Genomic DNA, 22,247 nt, shown 5'->3' with positions numbered 1-22,247 from the left:
GCCGCTTGGCCGCGCTCAGCACCTCGTAACAGTTGGCCAGGCTCAGCTGAGGAGCCACGGCGTCGGTGGCGCGCTGCACGGCGCACGGCAGCTGCAGGCGGCGCGCGCCGGCCACCACCTCGGCCACGTTGTCGGGTCGCACGCCAGCCATGCGGCCGCTGTACGCGTAGGCCAGCAGCAGGCGCAGCGCCGCCCAGCCCACGCCCTGCACCCGCAGCACGTCCCGCGACGCGCGCGCACGGAAGTAGTCGCTGCGCGCCGCCAGCACCGCCTTGTGCGCCCGCAGCCGGCGGCCGGACACCTCGATGACCAGGTCGGGCTCCCCGTGCGCGGGCCCGACGCCGGGGGGCACCGGCGCGGGGTCCCCGGGATCCTCCGGGGACGCGGGCTCTTCCGGGGTCGCGGGCTCTTCCAGGGACGCGGGCTCCTCCGGGGACGCGGGCTCCTCGGCGGACACCGGCTCCTCCAGGGACGCGGGCTCCTCCGGGGACGCGGGCTCCCCGGGCTCTTCCGGGGACGCGCGCTCCTCGGCGGACGCGGGCTCTTCCGGGGACGCGGAGTCCGCGGGGGACGCGGCGCCCGCGCTGCCGACCTCCCACTGCCTCTCCACCACCCGCTGGCCGCTGCGACGCGAGGGCGGGGGAGTCGCTGCGCCCTCCGCCGCGGAGGCGCGAGACTGCGGCGGGGAGTCGTCCCCGGAGCTGAAGCACAGCGACGCGCTCAGACTGCAGGGTGTCTGCGCGTCCGGTAGCTGCAGGCTGCCCTCTCCCGGAGCTGCGGCAGCGCCGCCCCGGTCCCCGGCCTGGCCGCACGCTCCCTGCGCAAAGGCGTCCCCGGCCTCGGCCCCGCGGCCCTGGTCCTCCCGGGGGTAGAGGGCGCAGGGAGGCACCGGGTTCTCCATGGGCCTGCCTGCGCTCGCCGCCGCCGCGGCCCGACCCCCGCTCAGCAGCCCACCATGACCGCGCCCTGACTCAAGGTCGGCGGTTCCTCTGGGCTCTAGCTGCGCAGGCCTTTCCTGGCCCGCGATCAGATTTCACTTCTGCGTCCACAGCCCCCGTGGCGCTCACACAGCGCTGCCCTCTCCCGCGTGCAGGAGGGGGTCGGCCCTAGATGCACTCTCGGCTGAGCTGATGAACCGCAGGCACGCTACCGCTGGCCGGCCGGGCGTCGGGGTCTCAGTGGCTTGGTCCCCAGGCCGCAGCACTGATGCTTTGATGAGGGTCCCGCGCAGGCACCGGCCGGGTATCCGCGGCTCCGTCCCCAAAGCACTGGGCTACTGGGTACGGCTGGCCCACCGGGGCATGCCGCCTCCTTCCGAGTCAGTGTTCATCACTCTGGGTCTCCTCACTGGGTCCGAGGACAAACACCACCCAGGCAGGCTGTCTCTAAACTTCAGAAGGGGGACTTGAACTCGGGCTTCGGTAGCGAGCCCCCCCACGGAGCTTTTATTTGTACGACTCCCATTTATATCAGTCTCGCCTGGCAGCATCAGCAGCAGTCCTGATGCGTCTGCGTGCGCACTGTTCACCCCCGGGGGGTGTCCATAATTCACTTGCCCAGGTGTTAGAAAAACACAATTACTGCCCTGAGAGCTGGCCTTCCTCACGGATCCATCAGGAGCCTCTTCCTTTGTGGAACATCAGGTGTTTCCATATGGTGTCACCACACTCTTCTTGTTCCTGTTTATGGAAGAGAGAGAGAGAGAGGGCGTTTGAATGTGCACTTTTCAGTGGGGTTATTCTGTGTCAGTGGGGTCTACTGCGCTGCCCCTGACTTTCAGGTTAGGGGACTCACGTTTGGTGGGAAAGGGGTTTGTGACTTTGGGCTGCTGGAGAGTTTGATGGAGAAGATATACAGAATAATTTAGGGATTTTTGGAAGTGTTCTCTCCCCTGTTCCTGCCCTGGCTGTGAGGCCCCCGAAAGAGAACCCAATTCAGGCAGAGGGCTTTAAACACATAGGGTTGATGTGAACAAAACTGCTCATTTTGCGGCTAAAAAGCAGTCAAATATCAACAGCTTATTTTCAAAGTAATGAGATGTGTATGTAAAGAACGGTCAGTGAGAGAGCATAATTGACCTTATTAATTGTTTTTCCTACAGTCTTTTCCAGTTGATTCAAATTAAGTGGCAAAAGATACTGGGAGGAAGGACCTGCTGGAGCTGGCCTCAGAGGCCTAACTCCGAAATCGGTCTGCACTGCTCATTCTTGGAATCGTGTCTTTAAAACCTCAGGGAAGCAATTCCCCACAAACAGTCCATGCACAGCAAAAGAAAAGCCAAAGCAACAACAACAAAAAGAAGAAGAAGAAGAAGAAAAGAAGAAGAAGAAGAAGAATTATTAAAAAGGAAGTATGTGGAAGGCAGATGTGAGCACGTGCAGGTGAACCGTAAAGTCACGAAATATCTTTCCCAAGTTGGCAAAACCTTCTGAGACTCCCCAGCCTGGAAGGATCTTGGCAGTTTTACCATGAACGTAAAGGGGACGGCCCGACCATGTCCCAGCTTTCTAAAGAAGAGAACTTACAGGGAAGGAAACCACATGTAGGATGTGTTAGCCTCTCCACTGAGATCCATGACAATCACCTTCCCTCAACCTCTCCTGGTTTCTACCTCGCCTACCTGGTCCTCATAAACGTTCAGGGTTCAGCATTTACACTTGCCTGCCCTGTTCCTCCTGCTGCTATTACTAAAAAACTATTCCCGGGGCGCCTAGGGGACTCAGTTGATTAAGTGTCCGACTTCGGTTCAGATCATGGTCTCCTGGTTCGTGAGTTCAAGTGCCTTGTCGGGCTCTGTGCTGAAACAGCTCGCGGAGCCTGGAGCCTGCTTTGGATTCCGTGTCTCCCTCTCTCTGCCCCTCCCCTACTTGTTCTCTTTCTCTCTCCCTCAAAAATAAACAAACATTAAGAGAAAAAAAACTTTCCCATTATGTTAGCAGTAAATGTCTTCAAGTTGGAAATTCAAGACATTCAATTCTCTCTCTCTCTCTCTCTCTCTCTCCCTCCCTTCCTCTGTCTCTCCTTTCCAGATATCTTTAACAGTAACTTTCAGGGTACGTCCGCTGTGTGCAAAGCAGAGTCCCGGGACACAGGGAAATGCAGAGAAAGCTGAAACCCTGGCCTGCCCGGGGGCGCGGGTGGTGGAGGAGGCTCTCCTGTTTACTCAGCTGTGGCCCAGCCCCGCTGTGGTGCAGGCTCAGTGCTGTCCATCCCGGCCCCAGCGGCCATGCCCCGGCAAGGTGGCCGTGACCGCTGGCCCACAGCGAGGCAGCGTGACAACGAACTGGAAACCTGTACGCACTGTGTAAGCAAAGCTCGTGGTGTCTCCCCAGGGACCCAGTGGTGCTTTCTCATCAGTGAGGTCACTCAAGGGAAGGTTGAGATGTACTGACAAATCGTACTCAAACTTCATAGATGCAGAGAACAGACTGGCGGCTGCCAGTCAGCCGTGGGGGAAACAGGTAAAAGTATCCACCTGTGAACCTTCACGTCGGGCACAAAGTCAGAGGGACTCAGGCTCGTTCTTTCACACTTCTGCACTCCGCCTAAGACCGTAGACCTCAGAGAACCAAGCTAGTATTTTATTTCTTTTTGTGGCTGAGAAAGGGCCCCAGAACATCCTGGTTCTTTCTCTGGCTGGACTCGGTTCAAAGAAAACCCTAAGAGTTGTCTTCTTGTAAATCATCACAGACTGAAAGGAATGGCAGAGAACAGGACGCGTTTTTAAAGCTTACGCTTGGGGCTCTGTGTTTTGAAAGCCCTACAGCATGAGTGTGAGGCCCAAGAGACTCGGGCTGGGAAGCGTGGGGTATGTTGTAGCTACAATGAAGCACGGGCTCTCGCTCCACAAAGGAACCAACACAATCCAGAGCAGCCCGTGGTGTGGCCCGCCGGGGCCGTCTGCTGGCCTGGGAGAGACAGAACTGGTTCTCGGCCCAGCCACCCAGAGAAAGATGAACAATCCTCTCGAAAATCCTGCCTCTAGAGTTCTAGTGACAATACCACGTCTACTCCTCGGCACACGTGAAAGTTGTGAAACTGTCCTTTTGAGGGATATTTGCAGCAGAGACGGTTTCATGCTGTTCCGCGGACGCTCGCGCCCCGGGCTCCCCGGGCACCCGGCTGGGGTTAGAGCCGGTAGGCAGAGGCCCCCTTGCCTGGATATCAGTGATGCGGCCACGAGAGCCCCTCCCAGCTCAGCCACGTGCCCAGCTGTGCACCCCGGGACCAGGTCAGTCCCTGCTCACGTCCAGCCAGCCAAGGCGATGCCGCACACGGGTGTTACGGGCCGGGCCCCAAGACGGCCTGCCACTCGACGTCAGGCACGGTGATGCCCAGTTAGGAGCCGGGAGGCCAGCCCTCCCCACCCACACCCCCACCGGAAGCTCCTGGCCAGCGATTCTGGAAGACGGTCCCCGAGCACCACTTCGGGCCTCTTCCGAGTCTCTCCCAAACCTTGAAGAATGGGCGGGTCAGAGTCCACAGGAGAAATGAAGACATTACGCAGAGGGACCACTTTCTTTCCCGAAAGGTGTTAGAGAAGCTCCACAGGAGTAGCTCTGTCTTCCCTCCTCCCTGAATGGCCCGTTGCTGTGATTTTGCCTGAAAACAGATGGGGAGTAGGGACGCCTGGGGGCTCAGTCGATTAAGCGTCTGACTCCTGATCTCGGCTAGGGTCATGATCTCGTGGTTCGTGGGATCGAGCCCCATGTCGGGCTCTGTGCTGACAGTGCAGAGCCTGCTTGGGGTTCTCTCCCTCTCTCTGCCCTCCCCTGCTTGTGTGCATGCACGCTCCCTCTCTCTCAAAATGAACTTAAAAAAAAAACCAGATGGGGAAGAGTCAGCCCGTTTTGCATCTAACAGCCCTGAGGCCTCAGCAATCCTGCTGATGAGGTTATGGCCCAATTTCCGTGGGCTGGGAGTCACAGCTTTCCCTCCATGTGGTGGTTGGTTCTAGAATCAGAATTCCAGTAAGGGAGTCCTGCAGGACTCTGGGCAGGGTGCCCGTCCTGGCCACATGAAGTAACGGAAACCCCGCACCCGGTCGTGGCATCAGCAAGGACTTCTTTCCCGAGTGATCGCCGTCAGGTGTTGCCCCGAACACTGCTTCTGGGGGCTGCTGCGGCAGATGGTGAAAAGGGACGTGTCAGGGTGGATACGTAGGTGACAGTGACAGGCTCCCCTCTTGACTGTAGTCAGAAAGTATTTCAAGAACAAGTCTTATTTAAATGTCATTTATGTAGCGTTTCCCCCTGAAGGAGTTTCTTCTTCACAGAAACCTAAACCAAAGTTTTACAGTTTCTTTCCATGAGTTTCTTCACTATGAACAATGAATTTTTTTTAATGATCGTACGATATCCTAATGGGAACATTATTTGTGTCTCTAACGTGGAAATTAGTTGATTTAAAATTAAATATGCTTCATTGTAATATAGGTTGCTAAAAAGAATCCTTTAAATAATTACAGTCAGCTTTAAAAAAAAAATGTATTTGTCGGGGCGCCTGGGTGGCTCAGTCGGTTGAGCGTCCGACTTCGGCTCAGGTCGTGATCTCGCAATCTGTGAGTTCGAGCCCCGCGTCGGGCTCTGTGCTGACAGCTCAGAGCCTGGAGCCTGCTTCGGATTCTGGGTCTCCCTCTCTCTCTGCCCCTCCCCCGCTCATGCTCTATCAAAAATAAGTAAACATTAAAAAATTTTAAAAAAAAAACTGTATTTGTCAATCGACTTAGGAAGCTTATGTGAGTTTCCGTGACACGTACTGCTTGTAAGGAGCTCCTCCTGGGTGCTGTCCACGTCCTGCCCAGCCTGTTGCTCCATAGACGTCTCCATCCACACCCGTTAGGTCCCAGAGGCCCTGGGGACAGCGCCCATGCTGTCCCCACTGTGTGCCTCCCTCAACACCAGAAAGACACCATCCTCCTGGTAAGCAGCCAGCACTCAATGTGAAGTTCATCAACAAAGAAAGCCATAAACAGAACTGTCACAGAGTCTTACAAACTCATAGGAAGCTCCAGGAATTTTCTATTGGATTAAAGAATGTGTTGGTTTGCCTCGGCTGTTCACACCAATATTACTTTTCAAGATGATGTCTTCTTTGGGCCTCAATTAAAACAGTTGGCAGTTTTGGAGGGGGCCTAGAGCTGGTGGGTCAGGAGAGAGCCCAGGCTGTAGATGAACCGATGTTCCGCGAGGCTCTGATCTTCACCCCAATGCCTGGTTCATGTTTCCTCTTCGTAGTACAGAGTGGAGTTTTAGGAGGGCCATCACACTATGTGTGCAGAATTACAAAGTCCAAAGCCAGGTGTGAAGAAGCATCGATCCCAAGATGCTTCTTCATTTTGAAACACATCCCAGTAACACTGCTGTCTGGCCACCAAGAGCACAGTGCTGCATGGTGTCGGAAGACGTGACAAGTGGTCCACACCCAGCGTGTCTGGAAGAGAGCTACGAGGTCTCAAGCATGGAGATACTCAGTGAATGAAAGAAAACTAAAACCAACTTAGGTAACATAGTCTGTGTAGTTTAGAAATGGACAGGGTAGGAATGACTGGGGGGGGTGGGCTCAGTCAGTTGAGCGACCGACTTCGGCTCAGGTCATGATCTCACAGTTCATGGGTTCAAGCCCCACTTGGGGCTCTGTGCTGACAGCTCGGAGCCTGGAGCCTGCTTAGGATTCTGTCTCCCCCTGTCTCTGTGCCCTTCCATGCTCGCTCACTCTCTCTCTTTCTCTCTCTCAAAAATAAACATTAAAAAAAAGAAAAGAAAAGGAAATGGACAGGGTGGCTGGTGACATACTTTGGTGAATAATTTGATGAGTAAGTGGTGCCCTTCGGTAGGTCCACTGACATTGGGGTTTATGTGACCACACTACAAGGTATGATTTTTATTTTTTATGAAGGAGATTCCTAAAAGCGCAGATGAACTGTAACACAGGCTGAGCACACACTAGTAGCGATAAAAACGATAGCTAACATCTCTTGTGCCAGGCACGGTTCTCCTGGGATAAATCATGCAACCATGCACAACCCTCACCACCGTCCTGTGAGGCCCTTGCTTTCACTAGCCCCATTTTACAGAAGAGGAAAGGAGATGTGAAGCAATCTCACCCACATCATACAACGAACCAACCACGCGGCTGGTAAGTGGCAGAGCCAGAGTGGAACCAGCGCCCTGGCTCAAGGGCACCCGCCCCAGAAGCACCACGCCCAATGCTTCCGCACGCGCTACTGATCGCGCACGAGGGGACTTCCGTCACAGCCGCGAGCTGGGCGGACTGAAGCCCACACCGTCTCCAAACGCTCTGTCCGTTGCCCAGGGCGTCCCATCCCGGGTCCTAGTAACTCTGGGTGCCCCACCCAGCTCTGAGAATAAAGCAGTCAGCGGCGTGCGCGCACCTGCTCAGAGCACTTTGGCGGGAGTCATTTAGGGCAGTTACGATCTTTGTAACTTTAGGGGGTGAATCTTTGGCAGGGCTCACTTGCACCAAGTAAAATTTCAGAGAATTTCCTGAATAACAGGTGTATGTAACAGCTCTTCCTAAAGTCCCGAGGCCAAGGCTGGTGAAGGAGGCTCTGAGCTGTTCCCAGGACACCTGTGCCCTCGTGCAGGTCTGTATCTTAGATCCTGGGCTGACGGGTTCCCCCTGCCCCAGGCCAGCTTGGTCAGCATTTCAACTACAATCCCGATCCTTCTTGAGCTCCAGCCCCGTGCACCCCGTCCAGTAGAAACCGCTCGCCTCCCTTCCCTGTGAGGTGGTGTGGTCTGTGTTCCCAGAATGTCTTAATTTAGCTCCACCTAGTATCGCCCCCCATCTGCCTGTGCACCACCCTTTTCTAGAACGTGAAATCTGGGACAGAAGCTTTCATTAGTCATTCTGTCTTTAGCACAGGGATGGGTTCTCCAAGCACAACCAGTAAACGCTGGATGGATGGATGGATGGATGGATGGATGGATGGATGAATGGAAGAATGGATGGATGGATGACGCTAACTAGGTAAACAACAAAAAACAAACTCTGAAAACACATGGAAGTTCAGAAGCTGTACCAAGGATGACACACATTACAGTTTTATCAAGGAGCGAGGATGCTGCTGACAAAAAGAGTTCTTGACAGGGATTGGGGGTTGAAATAAAGATGGGCTTTCTAATCTCCTCCACAACTATGCCGGCTTCTCCATTTCCCAGATAAACGATACTGCTCTGTAATCCTAGAAGATGCGGGTGGGTTTTAATTACAGGGCTGCTCCGGGCCCGGCCCGCTCCTCGGTGCCGGGTTCAGCGGAGCACGGCCTCAAGCCAGGTCTTTTGCGGCAGTGACACATCAGCCTTCCAGTTGATGCAGGAGGAGAAAGGGCCTTGCCTCCGCGGGTCAGGGAGCTGAAATCAAAGGAAAGCTTGTTTTCAGTAGAAGAAAAGGAAGCCAACACACAGAGCAAAACCTAGGAGATGGAAAGAGAGGCCCCTGGATCGAGCCGTGCCTACAGCCAGCTGCACCCCGGGGCTTCTGACGTACGTGAGCTAATAAGTTCCATCTGTAACCTATGCTGACTTGGGTGGGATTCCCGTCCCTGGAAACCGCAGTCAGACTGGCTGAAGACCAGAACCGCCGCGCTGCATCGCCCAGGGGGTTAAGCGGGACGTTTAGAGAGAACCGGGCACAGCACAGCTCCTGCCGGGAAAGCATGCACAGCGAGGTTCCCGCCCCGACAGCAGCACAGAAAGCCTCGAGCGGGACGAAGGAGCGCGAACAGCCCCACCCGTGTACCCAGACGAGCCCCCTCGTGATCCATGCGTGAGGACAAGCGTCACCACCGTCTTGATTCAGTAAAGGAGAAAATGCCTGAAGCCCAGACAGTTCGAGTTCCTAGTCTCAGAAAACCAAAAAAATTAGCAACGGACCCAAACCACGGCAGCCTTCTCTTTTCCCATGTCCGGAGCGTTGACCGCGTGGCCTCGGGAAAACCTTCCCCGGGCTCATTCCATGTGTTCACCAGCGGAGCGGGCCACGGGAGCCACGGGGGCCATAGGGGTGAGCGCCCCTGCCGGTCAGCCCGAGGCGTCCTGCTCCAGGCGCTGTGCTCCCGGCTCTGAGGGCAGCTCAACAGCGCTGCGCTAAAGGCCAAGGCATCGCGGGCTCTCTGGGCCCACATCCTTGGCCGTGCTGACAGCTCGGAGCCCGGAGCCTGCTTCGGATTCTGCGTCTCCCTCTCTCTCTCTGCCCCTCCCCTGCTCACGCTCTGTCTCTCTCTCAAAAATAAATAAACATCAAAAAACTTAATAGAAAAAAAAAGAATGCAAACTCAGAATCTGTTGAAATAGAAGCATCTCTCTTTCTTCGTGGGTCAAGATTCAAGAATCATGGATTTGGCCCAACATCCAAGTGTGAGCACTAAGGTTAGAGAATCACTGACAGTCTGCAAATTGTAGCTACAAAATGCAGTTCTGAGCAGTATTTGGGTGAACCTGGCCCTTTCCGAGTAAATCCGTGCTGTGCCTCCACTGAAATAAAGTGGAGTGTCCCACAGTGACAGAAAGCCGGAAAATAAGAGACTCCCCGTGCCAACTCAATCCCGGTTTTTCTCAGTTGTGCTGTTAACTTCCCATGGATCCCTCAGCACCGATAAATAACGAACAATGTGCATTCGTTGGCTCATTCCTCGTTGACCACGCTGCACACCCACCATGTAGCAGGAAGTGTACGACGTACCAGGAAGCACCGAGGAACACAACAGGTGTGGCCCCAGGCCCCATGGCCCTCACGGGGCTCGTGAGGAAGGTGAACCTAAAGCCGTCACATGAACTCTAATGGAAATACAAACCGTGGCGGGTGCCATGAAGGAAACACACACTTCCAAGAGCTGATGACGGTGGACGGGATTCCTACTCTGGGATGAGGAAAGAGTCCTCCGAGAGTATGGAAGGTAGGCTGACGGCTGAGAGGGGTAGCAGTTAGCAGGGAAGGCGGGAGAGAGCAGCCACGGGGAGGTCCTGGGGTGACAACAAGCCTGACCGGTTCTAGAAACAGAAAGCGGCTGGCTGGCCGTACTGCGGAGGACCAGCCACGTCCGTGGAGCCCCTCCGTCTTGGTTACAGTGGAGAGCCACTGATGGTTTGTGAGGAAGCGCAGGGAAGGTGACCTGGCAGCGACCGTGCTCAGTCCTGTGTTTGAGAGAGAATGCTTTGTGTCCTGCTGCACAAATGGAATTCACTAGACTGCTTTTAGACTACTCTCGTGTCTGCCCAAATCACTATATACGTGAAAATGAGCTAATTTACATGACTATGAATACATCTCAAAAACACAACTTCGAATTTTTGAGGGTTTGCAGTTGGTACAAAGATACCATGCAATACCGTCCACATCCTGCACATGAAGTACAATCCTGTAGGTTGTTTACAGGATGTGAAAAGAAGAGGAAGGAATCTGGCATAGAGGTTACTTCCCAAGAAGGAAGGAAGGGGACGTTTTCCCAGCTTGGTATCACTTGGTTTTTCTGGAAATTTAAAGCATCCAAGGCAAAGGATAACTTGTCTATTTCCTTTTACACATCGTGTATGGTGTTTGAGATATTTCACAACTTAAGATGTCAGATGTTCCTCTGTTTGTTTAAATGGCTATCAGTCCTTATCAATTCATGAATCTGGCTTCACTGAAAATTAATGGAAGCCATACGACCTTAATCATAAGCAAGCAGATTTAATCAACATAGTAACTTACTTCATTCCTAGTGCTGGAGTGCTTGATTAACTTATTCAGGATGCTTAAAATTGTACTGGAATTGAAATATGGTGACATTAGGTAAAAACTCACATTTTGTCATTTTCAAAGTTTTAAGCTCTTGGATTTATAAAAGGAAGCCTTGTCCAAGATCAGACCGGATACCTACAGAGTTTAATTAAAACCTGTGCAGAGTCCTGGGAGGTGGGGGGCACCTGGGCGGCTCAGTTGGTTGAGTGTCTGACTTCGGCTCAGGCCATGATCTCACGGTTAAGTTGGTGGGCTCAAGCCCCGTGTCGGGCTCTGTGCTGACAGAGTGGAGCTTGCTTGGGATTCTCTCTCTCCCTTTCTCTCTCTGCCCCTCCCCTGCTCAAGTTCTCTCCCTCAAAAATAAACATTAAAAAAAAAATTGTTAAACCCAACTATGCAGAGTCCTAACCCAGTGCCCTAGCTATCAATGTCATTGTTTATCTACCGTTGTTGATACACATTGAAAATAAGGTAGAAACCCTTCTCTCCAACTTCTGCTCTGGTTTGATTAAGACATAATGCAGTCTTTCCTTCCCACTGCACCTGCATCACCAAAACATCCAAAAACATCCTCAAAAAGAGGATGTTATTTAGCTTGTACTTCCTCCTCGGGCATGGCTGTTCCTGAACAGTGAGTGTGACTGCCGTGAGTCCAGGGAAAACGCCTGCGGTGTGCTTCAGGTCACGGACGGCCACGCAGAACAGGCTTTCTGCCCAGTGTCCAGGCGGACGTGAAGTGCCAATTGCTCTCGCTGATATTTTAGCCGCTACCTTTGAAGGAGAAATCAAGACAAAAGGTCTGACGAGTGTGAGTTCACGTGTGTGAGCCACCAGACCACTGGGCGGTCCAGACACAGCCAGGTGAGTGCAGATGCGGACGCTAAAGGTTCATAGTTCTGGCCTGAGATTGAATCTGAGGAGCCTTTGTGCTATTATCTGCTGTCTTTGCAAACGCTTTGAACATCGGACTGAATGTGGTTTCTAGATGAAAGTCGCCAACGTCTCGACGTGTCTTCATTTTGTCCCTGGGAGCATGAAGCTAACGCGAAGTGAGTTCAGAGCGAGAGAGGAAACCAGTCTCACGAAGGTGATGATTGTAGAAAAAAACAAACAGTCCCACTTTGCAGATGCAAAATACAGTAAGACATCAGAGTGGCTCTGGGGAGGCTGCGACTTCGGTGTGTGACCGTGAGGCACCGGACAGCGTCCCCCGCAGTGTGTCCAGCGTTTGAAATTCCAGGAGGACGTGGACAGTCGCTGTGTGTCAGGCCTGGACAGAGGCAACAAAACCAGTGGCGATGAGCCTCCCCGCACAGAATCGCAGCACAGCTCGTGTCTCCTCGTGGGGAGGGTCAGCGCTTCCTCGGCAGGCGACCTCTCACAAGGAGCCAAGGCCACACGCGGGGCGTTCCTTCCAGGGACGCTCGGCCTCTTCTCCCGACACGTAGCCTGTGTTTGCAGCCACCCTTCTGTTCGGGGGTCTCTGCAAGCCGCCCGGCCCCTCAGCCCAGCCCCCAGCGACAGGAGCTCCAGAAAAGGGCTTTCAGCTTTTAGAGACGTTTCAGTGGACGCTAGGACAGAGTGTGGACCCCTTCGGAGCAGGAGAACACAGTGCTTTGTCAAACTGCCTTAACCCAGAGTGCACGACCCGCTGAAAGCAGGCGGGGGGCGGGACGCGCCTGGGGGCCACGGTGCTCACACAGGCTCCCTGTGCGAGGACGTGCTGCTCAGAGACCCAATCACCTCAGGAGACCTGCGCCTGGCATGTCCAAAGCACTCACGACACGGACGGAAGCCCCACTCTGGAAAACCAGAGCTCTGAGCACAAGGACTTCCCACAGCATTCCTATCTGCAAAGCCCTGGGATAACAGACCAGGAATTTTACCAACAAATTCCGTCGTGTTCATAGGCCCTCGTTAAAAGCTACATTCTCGAAGTTTCCAAGCATTTGTGAAAACGCCTCGACCACAGTGACTCTAGAGACCAAGATCACAAGGCGGCACATGCCACTTACAAAGCAGTATGTGGGTGTGTGTGCACATATGTACATGTGTGTGCGTGTGCACATGTGTATGTGGGAAGGTGTATGCACATGTGTACGTGTGTGTGCACGCGTGTGCACGTGTATGTGGGTGTGTGTACGTGTGTGCATGTGTGCGCACGTGTGTATGTGGGTAGGTGTGTGCACATGTGTACATGTGTGTGTGCATGTGTGCACGCGTGTGCACATGTGTATGTGGGCGGGTGTGTGCACATCTGTACGTGTGTGTGTGTGCACATGTGCATGTGCGTGGGTGTGGGCACATGTGTACGTGTGTGCATGTGTGTTCATGTGTGTGTACTGTGTATGTGGGTGTGTGCATGTGTATGTGGGTGGGTGTATGCACATGTGTGTGTGCACACGTGCGCACATGTGTGTGGGTGTGTGCACGTGTGCACCTGTGAGTGTGCACATGTGCATGTGGCTGGGTGTGTGCACATGCATACATGTGTGTGCATGCACGTGTGTATGTGGGTGTGTGCACATGTGTGCATGCGTGTGCACGTGTACGTGTGTGCATGTGTGTGCGCACATGTGTATGTGGGTGGGTGTGTGCACATGTACGTGTGTGTGCGTGTGCACATGTGTACGTGTGTGTGCGTGTGCACGTGTATGTGGTTGTGTGTGTGCACACAGAAACCACAGAAAAACACTGAGAAAAATACCAAAAAGTCTAAAAAGCTTGTTTGTGGCAAGATGATGTGTGACTTCTCTTTTCATAAATTTTGCTCCCCTCAAATTGTCTATCCTCAGCAGGTACTACTTTGGGAATCAGAGACATTATTCTACATGCACAGCCCTCTATGCACAGATGTGCACATACGCATGCCCGTGTGTGTGCACACTTGTGTGTGTGTGTGTGTGTGTGTGTGTGTGTGTGTCCGTGCACAAAATAAAACAACACTGACTCCGGAAGGGTCCCAAAAGGAAGGGCCCTCGGTGAAGAATTCAGTGAGATGGCCAGGCTTTCAGGCTTAGGGTCCTGAAAAGAAAACGTCACTTTCAAAAGTCAAATTCTGCTAAATCCGGGGCCTGCCGTGGGCTGCAGGTTTGCAGGGAAAACACTCTCACACAGCCTGCTGGATGTCCAAATGTCCAGCTCCAGATCCCGTCCCCAAACCCAGGCCTCTGGGGACCCCGATGTCCCCAGTTCTTCAGGCGCCCTGCCTTTTGCTTCAACAGGGGAAACTTGAGACCAGACGGGTCAAGTGACTGCTCCAGGCCACACAGCGAATCAGCACTGATGCTGACCTGGACTCACGACCCCATGAGGAAGTGTGCCCTGCTTCCTGTGTGGTGTTCTCTCAATTTCAGGAGGACGGAAGTCTAGGATCCAGCCATTTGTACAGATTCCTACAAAGCCCGCGACACCACGGAAGACAGGCCACGCGGCCAGCAGTGCATCACACTGACAGCTCCTAGAGGCTTCGGGGCCGAGGCTGGTGCCTCCAGGAACAGGTGGTAGCAGGACAGCGTGAAAAGGCGCTACCGTGCCCCTGGGCCTCTGCCGCCGAATGCCACCTGCTGTAGCAGGGGGACCGGCGGGGGGGGGAGGGGGAAGAGCTCCACACGGGGTGGTGGGGGCAAGCGCCTCTCAGTTCACACCCCGTGTCAGCACACCCAAGGCACCCACAAACCACCAACTAGAGCCACACCCGAGCAGCATGAGATTTGGGACCACGGTCTCCCCGTGACCTTGGGGCTGCTCGTGGAGACGTACCCCAGGTGCCTGGAGTTCACTCAACGTTCCCCCTCGTGGTTCACAACCTTTGGTTCATAAACTGGGCTTCTTTCTCCCATCCCAGTATTTCTCCTTAAAATACCCAATGGGGTGCCTGGGGGGCTCAGTCGGTGAGGCGTCTGACTTCGGCTCAGGTCATGATCTCGCAGTCTGTGAGTTCGAGCCCCGCGTCGGGCTCTGTGCTGACAGCTCAGAGCCTGGGACCTGCTTCGATTCTGTGTCTCCCTCTCTCTCTCTCTGCCCCTCCCACGCTCATGCTCTGTCTCTCTCTGTCAACAATGAAAAAACACTTAAAAAGTTAAAAAAAAAATCCAACCTTCACATAAGGTCTCCTTAATAAATAACACAAGTGCTTACATCAAAAGCGAATCATGCTGTCTGTCTGCCTTCGGGAAACAGAGAGGACTGTTCTTTACATCTCGGCTTCGTGATCAAAATGACAACACACGTGCCTAAAATTACCGAACCCCATCTCCACGTTCGGCCGAAGCGGGCTTCCCACCAGCTCTGGGGGCAGTGACCGCGCAGTGAGTGCCCCATGCAAGGTGCCAGGAGTGATGAATGAGAAGCTGTGGCATGAACTAAGGCACAGACTTTTCTTGCCCCGGTCACGTTTCACAGCTGCTATCTTGTCCCGGGATAGAATTCCCCAGCCAGCAGCCATCCTTCCAGGGCAGAGGGCAGGGGACACCGGCTCTCCCCTGCACCACGAGCCCTCCGCCCGCCGAGAACGCGATCCTTCTGGCACAGACACAGCCCACGCACTGTCCAGGGCCCCGTCGGGTGGGCTTCCTTCTCACTAAGTCATGCATTCGTTCACAAACGCACACTGACGGAAGCCCACGAAATGCCGGGCACAGATGACAGGGAACAGGCCACGAAGAATCCTGGCTCGCAGGCTCCCGCTGCAGGGGGGACGCCCAGCCCTCATTCATCAGCCCCCCCAAGCCCACCGGGTGCCACCCCACACAGGGCGGGTGCGGGACGGGTTTCCCGGGGCTTCTGGTCCGGGAGGCGAGACAGACCCCTCCCCCGCCACCTGTCCCCAGTGACTGAGTGAATGATCACAGATGGGGGGAGCACAGGGGACAGACCTCCCCGGCACGTCCAGGGATGCTTCCCAGAGGAAGCCAGGTGTACCTGGGGGCGAACAGGACGAGCAGGACTTGAGAGGAGGACAGGAGGCCTGAAGACGTGGTCCCCGCACACAGGCTGTAAGATGGGCACGGGGGGCACCGAGGGAGCCGCCGGCAGGCCATCAGGAGGAACGGGGCCCGAGGGACACACGGCTGGCACGCCCTGGCCCCCCCGGTCCGGCCCGTCCCACGCTGCCCTCCCCAGGGGATGCTGACCCCTTAGCATCCTCTGGACCTGAGCGGCCACGTTGCAAACGGCAGCTGCTGGTTCTCGTCCTCGTGACACCCACACCTGGATTCCCATGCCCACACGGTGGGGGTGGGGGGGTGTCACTGGAGCGCCCAGCCGGAGGGGCCACCAGAGACAGCGGCAGTGCTCGCCGGCAGGGGCCCCAGCCTGGGTTTTGGAAGGGCGTGTGCACCTGCGGAGGATCTGTTTGCATTTCCCTCAGCTGAGTGAGGCACAGAGGACCCTCCCTGCAGATCCCTGCAGAGTGTGACCAAAACAAACCCTGCTGTTTCGAGCGGGTCTTCTGGAATGACTGGTTGTGCACCCCACCCCACCCCCACCCCGGGGCTCTCGGCCAGGCAGGGTGCTGGGTCGGAAGGACGTCCAGCAGCCGAGCAGACGCCTGGCAGCCAGCGGGCCCCCCGGGGGCCAGGCCCCTGCCCCGAGCCCCCTGTGCTGGGGCGGCAGAGGGGCTGAGGGCACGGCCAGCCTCGCCGAACCGACGGCCTCAGGGCGGTCTCCACGCAGGTCTCAGTGATGCCGCTGAGGTCTTTCTTGGTGGCGCAATGGAACGAGAGGAGACAAGGTCCGGGAAGGAAGCAGTCAGTTCTCAAGTGACACTGGGACCAAGCAAATATCAAGGAACCGGGCCTTGCTGGGGGCTGGGGTCGAACATAAAACGGGCCCGTTTCCCAGCCTCGCCAAGAGCGTCAAATTAAGGAGCTTCAAGTAAGGGTCAAACCCAGATCCTTTGTGGAGGCCTCGTAAATGTCGGACGGGGCGCCTCGGCGTCTCTCAGACAGGAGTCCCCTGAGGCGCTCCTGCCTCGTGGACACTAAACTGCAGCTTTTGGGAATTTCAGGGACTTTTTTTCCGAGCAGCCCTGGCCCAGCGGAGGTCCAAGGTAGACCGAGGACCCACGCCAGCGACATTCGTGACCGCTGCTTCTGTCAAACGGCACGAGTCCCAACAGAGCCACAGGCGGCCCCCCGCGTCTGCAGCACAAACAGGAAGAGGCACGACCGGCGTGGACTCCGTGGGACAGAGACAGCACAAGACGGAAACAGGAAGCAGGCTGAGAAAAGCGTCAGCTGCACACACCAGGCATTTCTTCCGGACAAGAAAGGGTGACTTCCAAGGGAGCGCCACGAATCCAGAAGGCAAGGCCAAGAGCAATGGAAAAATCATCCTCAGGAATTCGAATCGAGCCCTTTCCAGGAACTGCCAGCTTGGGCCGGACCGCAGCGCAGGACGCACGGGCCAGGCTCTGGGGGCCTCCCACATCCGCTGGGGAACAGGCGGGTGTGACGGGGATGTCCACGTGTCTGCGTGGCTGGGCCCCGGTACCCAGACGCTCCCTCAAGCACCCATCTGCGTGGCTGGGCAGGCACCGTTTAGGGGGAATGATCGCTTAAGCTGGTGGACTTGGCTAAAGGCAGAACCCTCTCCCTGATGCAGGGGGGCCGCATCCAACAGTTGAAGGCTCGGAGCGGGGGAAGGGCTGAGGTCCCCCAGGAAGAGAGAAGCCTGTCCCCGGATGGCCCTCAGGCTCCAGCAGCGGCCCCTTCCCTCCCCGGTCCCCTGCCTGGCGGCCGCCAGCCTCACCGGCCCCACGGCCACAGGAGCCCGTACCTTAGCAGAAACGAGTCTGTCTCTGTCCAAGTACGAACATCCTGCTGGCTCCAGCCCCAGGGCCTGCGGCATCTGTCCCACACGCGTCTGCCACTGCATGTCCGGTGTGGGGCAGGTGGCTTGGGGCGTGGGTCCTCACGTGAAGAGCGTGTTCACGAAGCTGCACTCCTGACCAGCAGTCAGGACGGCTCACGCGCACCTGGGCCTGATTTCGGTGACGGGATGCTGGAGCCTGAGCCCGATGCCATGACAGGATGAGGTTGGGGGACCCGACGGGGGGTTCGTGACACTGCACGCGGGAGGAATAGGAAGTTAGTGGCCAGAGAGTGGGCTGCGACACAGGGTATTTTCCAAAGATGGCCCCACGGACGTTTCCCGTCCAGCACGATCTTCTCACCACGCGAGAGGACACTCGCCACGGGAGGTGAGGTCCACGTTCCCTGCCTTCGAACCTGGGCAGGCCGGGAGCTCCCGTGAGGTGACACGGGGGGACTTCCAAGCCTAGTCTGGGAAAGGAGGCGCGGACTCCCCCCGGCTCTCCCTCCTCAGGACGCGGTCCTTGGGAACCGTGCCTCGACGTGGACGAGGTCCAGCGCACTGAAGCGGCCAAGCTGGGAGAGCACCGGGAGGGGCCGCAGAGAGACAGGGACGCTCCAGGGTCCCCGCCTGCCTGAACCAGCCCCACCCGGAGCCCAGACAACAGAGCTCAAGGCTGTGCGGGCTCTAAGCCACCACGTACCGCACCGCCCGCCGAGTGGTACAGAGACGAGCCGTCCTCACGCCGCAGATCTGTAAGCAGATTGTTCCCGTGTAAAGCCACCCTGAGTCTGCTGACGTTGCTACACAAAAACATCAGAGACAACAGATACTTATTTCTCACAGTTCTGGAGGCTGGAAAGTCCCAGATCAGGGGGCCAGCATGGCTGGGCGAGGGTCATCTGGGTGGCCGACTTCCCGCTGTCCTCACACGGTTGAGACAGACTCCCGTCTTCTCGCAAGGGCACGAACCCCATTCATGCGGGTTCCATCCTCCCGACCTGCTCACCCCGAGGCCCCACCTCCAAACACTATCGCAGTGGGGGTTAGGGTTTCGCATACAGCGGCGCACGCGGGCGTTTGTGGGACAACCAGAGCAACTGGGGTCTCACAGCCCATGTGAAGAATTGTGGGGTGCAGCTTTGACAGTGGGAAGCCACTGACGCCCCAACACGGTAAGATCTGTGTTTGTAAATGACTGCTCTGACCACCGTGTGACAAACTGACCAGAGGAGACAAGAGGAATGTGCAGAGCCCAGACGGGGGGCTCAGCCACAGTAAAAACGAGAGAAGACGGTGACTCAAAGGTAGGAGGTTCCTCATTCACACATTCGAGGGACCTCACAGCCTAAGACTTCGTAATACAATAGTAATAACAGCATTAACGCTGGCACTGTGCTTATCAGCTTATGAAACGTTTCGTCCACATCATCTTATTTGGTGATTTCCCTTTATGATTCGGTAGATCTCAGCTCTGCAAAATTAACCCATATCCTACTCCATCAAGCCCTAAAGTATGAAGCCCCATCAATTTGCATAAATGAAATATCACAATAACAAAATTATATGAAGTTACAAATTACGACTCTCTGCTCTGGCCTTCCTTCACTTTTCCAGTGTGCCCTAGTCCTCACCACAGGGCCTTTGCACACGATTCCCCCTGGGACCTCACCATACCATCCTCCTTTGCCACTTCTCACCCTTCAGATCTCAACTCAACATTTCCTTGTTATGTGCTTTCATGGTTTATTCCTTTCCTTCAGAACACTTGTCTTGATCTGTTACTACACAAGAATTCACACGGTCACGTTTACTGACTTTCATCTCGTTAGAGTCTAGGCTGCAAGGGGTTGGGGGACTGGGTCTACTTCATTCATCACCGCCCCTAGAATTGTGCCTGACCCACGGAAGGTACTCAGTAAATATTTGTGAAAGGAGGAAATTAATTTTTAATTGGTCAAACATTGCATAAGACAGAGAATGGCTTCAATTTTCAAGGCACTGTTTATTTTAATATCGTTTCCAGCAGGAGCCAGGTTCTTGGCAAAGGATAAACTCCTAGAAGTTTTAATTTTATTACAAAAGTTATTGCTGCTCTTTGCGAACTATTTTGCAAATATGTGCTGGGTACCAACACTGTAATTTCAACATAATTACAATAACTGCAAGAGAAAAACTCCAATCAGGGCCACGGTGGAGACAATAATCCCTTGAACTCCAGAGAAGAGCAGATCTTATCCTGAGTCACCAGGGGAAGATGTGTGAAATGACACGGGGGCTTTCTGCCCTGCAAGCGGACGGCGTCACAGGCGCCTCTGAAGCCCAATGAAGCCACAGTCCTCTCGGGTCACAAAGCTCAGATGTAGGGAGGCTCGGGGGCATTACTGCTGCCTAAGTGATTCCAGATTCTCTGCAAAGCTATTATTACTGAGCAATTTATGCTGTTGGCATTCAGAAAACAACAGAAATATGATTCCAGATGGAGGCGTTCAGAGCTTGGAGAACCTCTGTTCTTCCGGAACAGGAACAAAGACTCCAAAGGTGTATTTTAAGCTAAAAAGAGACCTTTTCCTTCCCACCGCCGTTTGTACCGGGACTTAAGGAGGTGGAAACGGAAGCAGTGGGGACTGTGTGCAAAGACATTCATTGATGAGGCCAGGGCCTCACCACTCTTCCAGATTCTTCTAGCGTCAAGGCTGGGCCTTCCCTGAAGGGACGCCCAGATAGCAAAAAGGCCAGAGGATCGTATACAAAATCTCCCTGCAAGCATGTAGTCTCGGGCAGACATCCGCACTACTTTTTTCTCCCTTCCCAAACCGAGATTGCCTTAAACACAAGCAACATCTTACAATTTTGCTCATTCTGTTCTAATTATATTACCAGCAGTATCTGTGCAGTCGACACTAAAAGCTCAAGAGACTTCTTATCTCATTAAAATTTTTGCTTAGTTATCCCCAGAAGAGAGGCTCCCAACGCCAATTACCATAAATGTGCAGGCAAGGGCCATCCCGGGAGCAAATCTGGTGGCAGGGGAAGGCTGGCTTCTGTGGTTTTTGGGGTGTGGAGAGGAGTATTCTAATAATAGGACGCCATTAGCTCAGGATAAAAGGCTCAAGGGCAGCGCTGGCACCCATTAGGAGTTCCTAATTAGAGTCTGAGTAACTGCTATTTAATGAGATGGCGAGAGGTGCCCAGAGAACAGGCCGGGAACAGAGCGAACTCCCCGCTCCCTCGGCACTTAAGGGGGAAGGGCAGGGAATTAAGAGCGGATGCTCACGCCTTCAGTGTTGTGCGTACAAATGCAGGTTATCATATTGTTTTTTCTTTTCCCTTAACATAAATGTGGGGGGTGGAGATAGAGAATACGGTTTCGTAGGAAACTAAGAGGTGCTGGAATTACTCAAAACCCTCCTTGTTTAAATGCTCTGGGAGCCTTGGCTCCCGAGCCAGCCCCTCCCCCAGACCTGCCCGCTCCCGCGCAGGGGGGTCCCCAGCACGTGTGGGTGCGGACGGGCCGCGCGGCTGGCATTCAAACTCCCCTCCGGACGTCTTCCAGTCGGTGGCGCAGGCAGAGCTGGTTCCGCGCGCCGGGTATTTCGACGCCGCTCCTTGTCCTGCCCCCACCCCATCGTGATGTCGGGCACGTTCGCACAGGCCACCGGCGCTGGCACGGGGCTGCCCGGCCCGGTCGGGGGCACAGGCTCCGCGAGAAGGGAGCGCAACCGCGAGCAGCGGCGGCTGAGGGCGACACCCTCGGGGCGGGAGTGCGACCCCGGGGGCGGGGTCTCGAGGTCCCGACCTGCGGCCACAGGGCTCAGAGCGGCCGAGGGAGGAGAGACGGCGGGGCGCGTCCCCAGTCCGGGAAGGACCCCTCGCCTGCTTCCGGGGACCCGCGAGTAGGGCGCCGCGCACAGGCCCTGAGAAAGCGGGGATCCTCGGCCGCGCGGGCAGCAAACGTGGCCACAGCGCACTCCCCCCCCCCCCACTCCACGAGCGCTCCGCGGGGGCGGCGGGCCTCTGGGGGGCCTCGGGCTGGGCCGAGCTGCGTGCGGACACGCGTGGGGCCGCGGCGCTCCCGGGCCTCCGGGGGCCGTCTCCTCGGCGGCGGTCACCGCGGGGACAGCGCGGGGCTCGTCGCCCCCGAGACCCAGCGCGGCCGCCGATTCCCAGCCCACTCCCACCGCACGCCCTGCGGGGAGGCGGCCACCCGCTTCCCGGGGGAGTCCCCGCGGATCGGACACCCGCCTCCACGCGGGCGCCCGGGGGCGAGACGGAGGTGCGCCCAGCCCACTGCCCACACCCCCACCGCCAGCAGGGCCACCACGGCCACCTCCCCACTCGCCCACCTCCCCCGCCCCTGCTGCCACCCCCTTCCCGCCCCTGCTGCCCCAGTCCCGCGCCTCCGGGGGCGTCTGGCCACCGCCTTCCTTCCGCGGGGCCCACCCCTACCTCGAAGCTCCGCGCCTCGCCCTCCACCCCGGGGCCCACCCGAGCCAGGACGCTGAGCCCCAGTCGGTGGTCTCCGGCGCGCATGCGCGCGGGCCTCTTCCCGCGCACCTGTGAGAGCGCCCGGGGGCGGGGCGGCCGCCTGCCGCGCACCTGTGCGAGCACCCCGCGGGGTCCCGAGCCTCTTCCCGCGCGCCCGGGAGCGCCCGGGGGTCTTCCGGCTCTTCCTGCGCGCCCGG

At 56.2% G+C, this 22,247-nt stretch overlaps 1 protein-coding gene across 1 annotated transcript in view; it reads right to left on the bottom strand.

Annotated features, from left to right (window-relative positions):
- KBTBD11 (kelch repeat and BTB domain containing 11) overlaps positions 1-8,501 on the bottom strand; it is a 13,824-nt gene extending 5,323 nt beyond the window's left edge. Inside the window, exons 1-2 of the mRNA XM_040490415.1 lie at positions 8,095-8,501; positions 3-1,679 (exon numbers count right to left, since the gene is read on the bottom strand). Coding sequence (XP_040346349.1) covers positions 3-901 — 899 coding nt within the window. The 5' untranslated portion in view covers positions 902-1,679; positions 8,095-8,501. The remainder of the gene's footprint in view (positions 1-2; positions 1,680-8,094) is intronic.
- Between the last annotated feature and the right edge of the window lie 13,746 nt (positions 8,502-22,247).

This window comes from Herpailurus yagouaroundi, unplaced genomic scaffold (assembly GCF_014898765.1).
Source record: "Herpailurus yagouaroundi ecotype Mexico unplaced genomic scaffold, PumYag 181, whole genome shotgun sequence".
NCBI classification, from domain to species: Eukaryota; Metazoa; Chordata; class Mammalia; order Carnivora; family Felidae; genus Herpailurus; species Herpailurus yagouaroundi.
The sequence above is the reverse complement of the archived record's forward strand: the minus strand, read 5'-3'. Positions and strand labels throughout refer to the sequence as shown.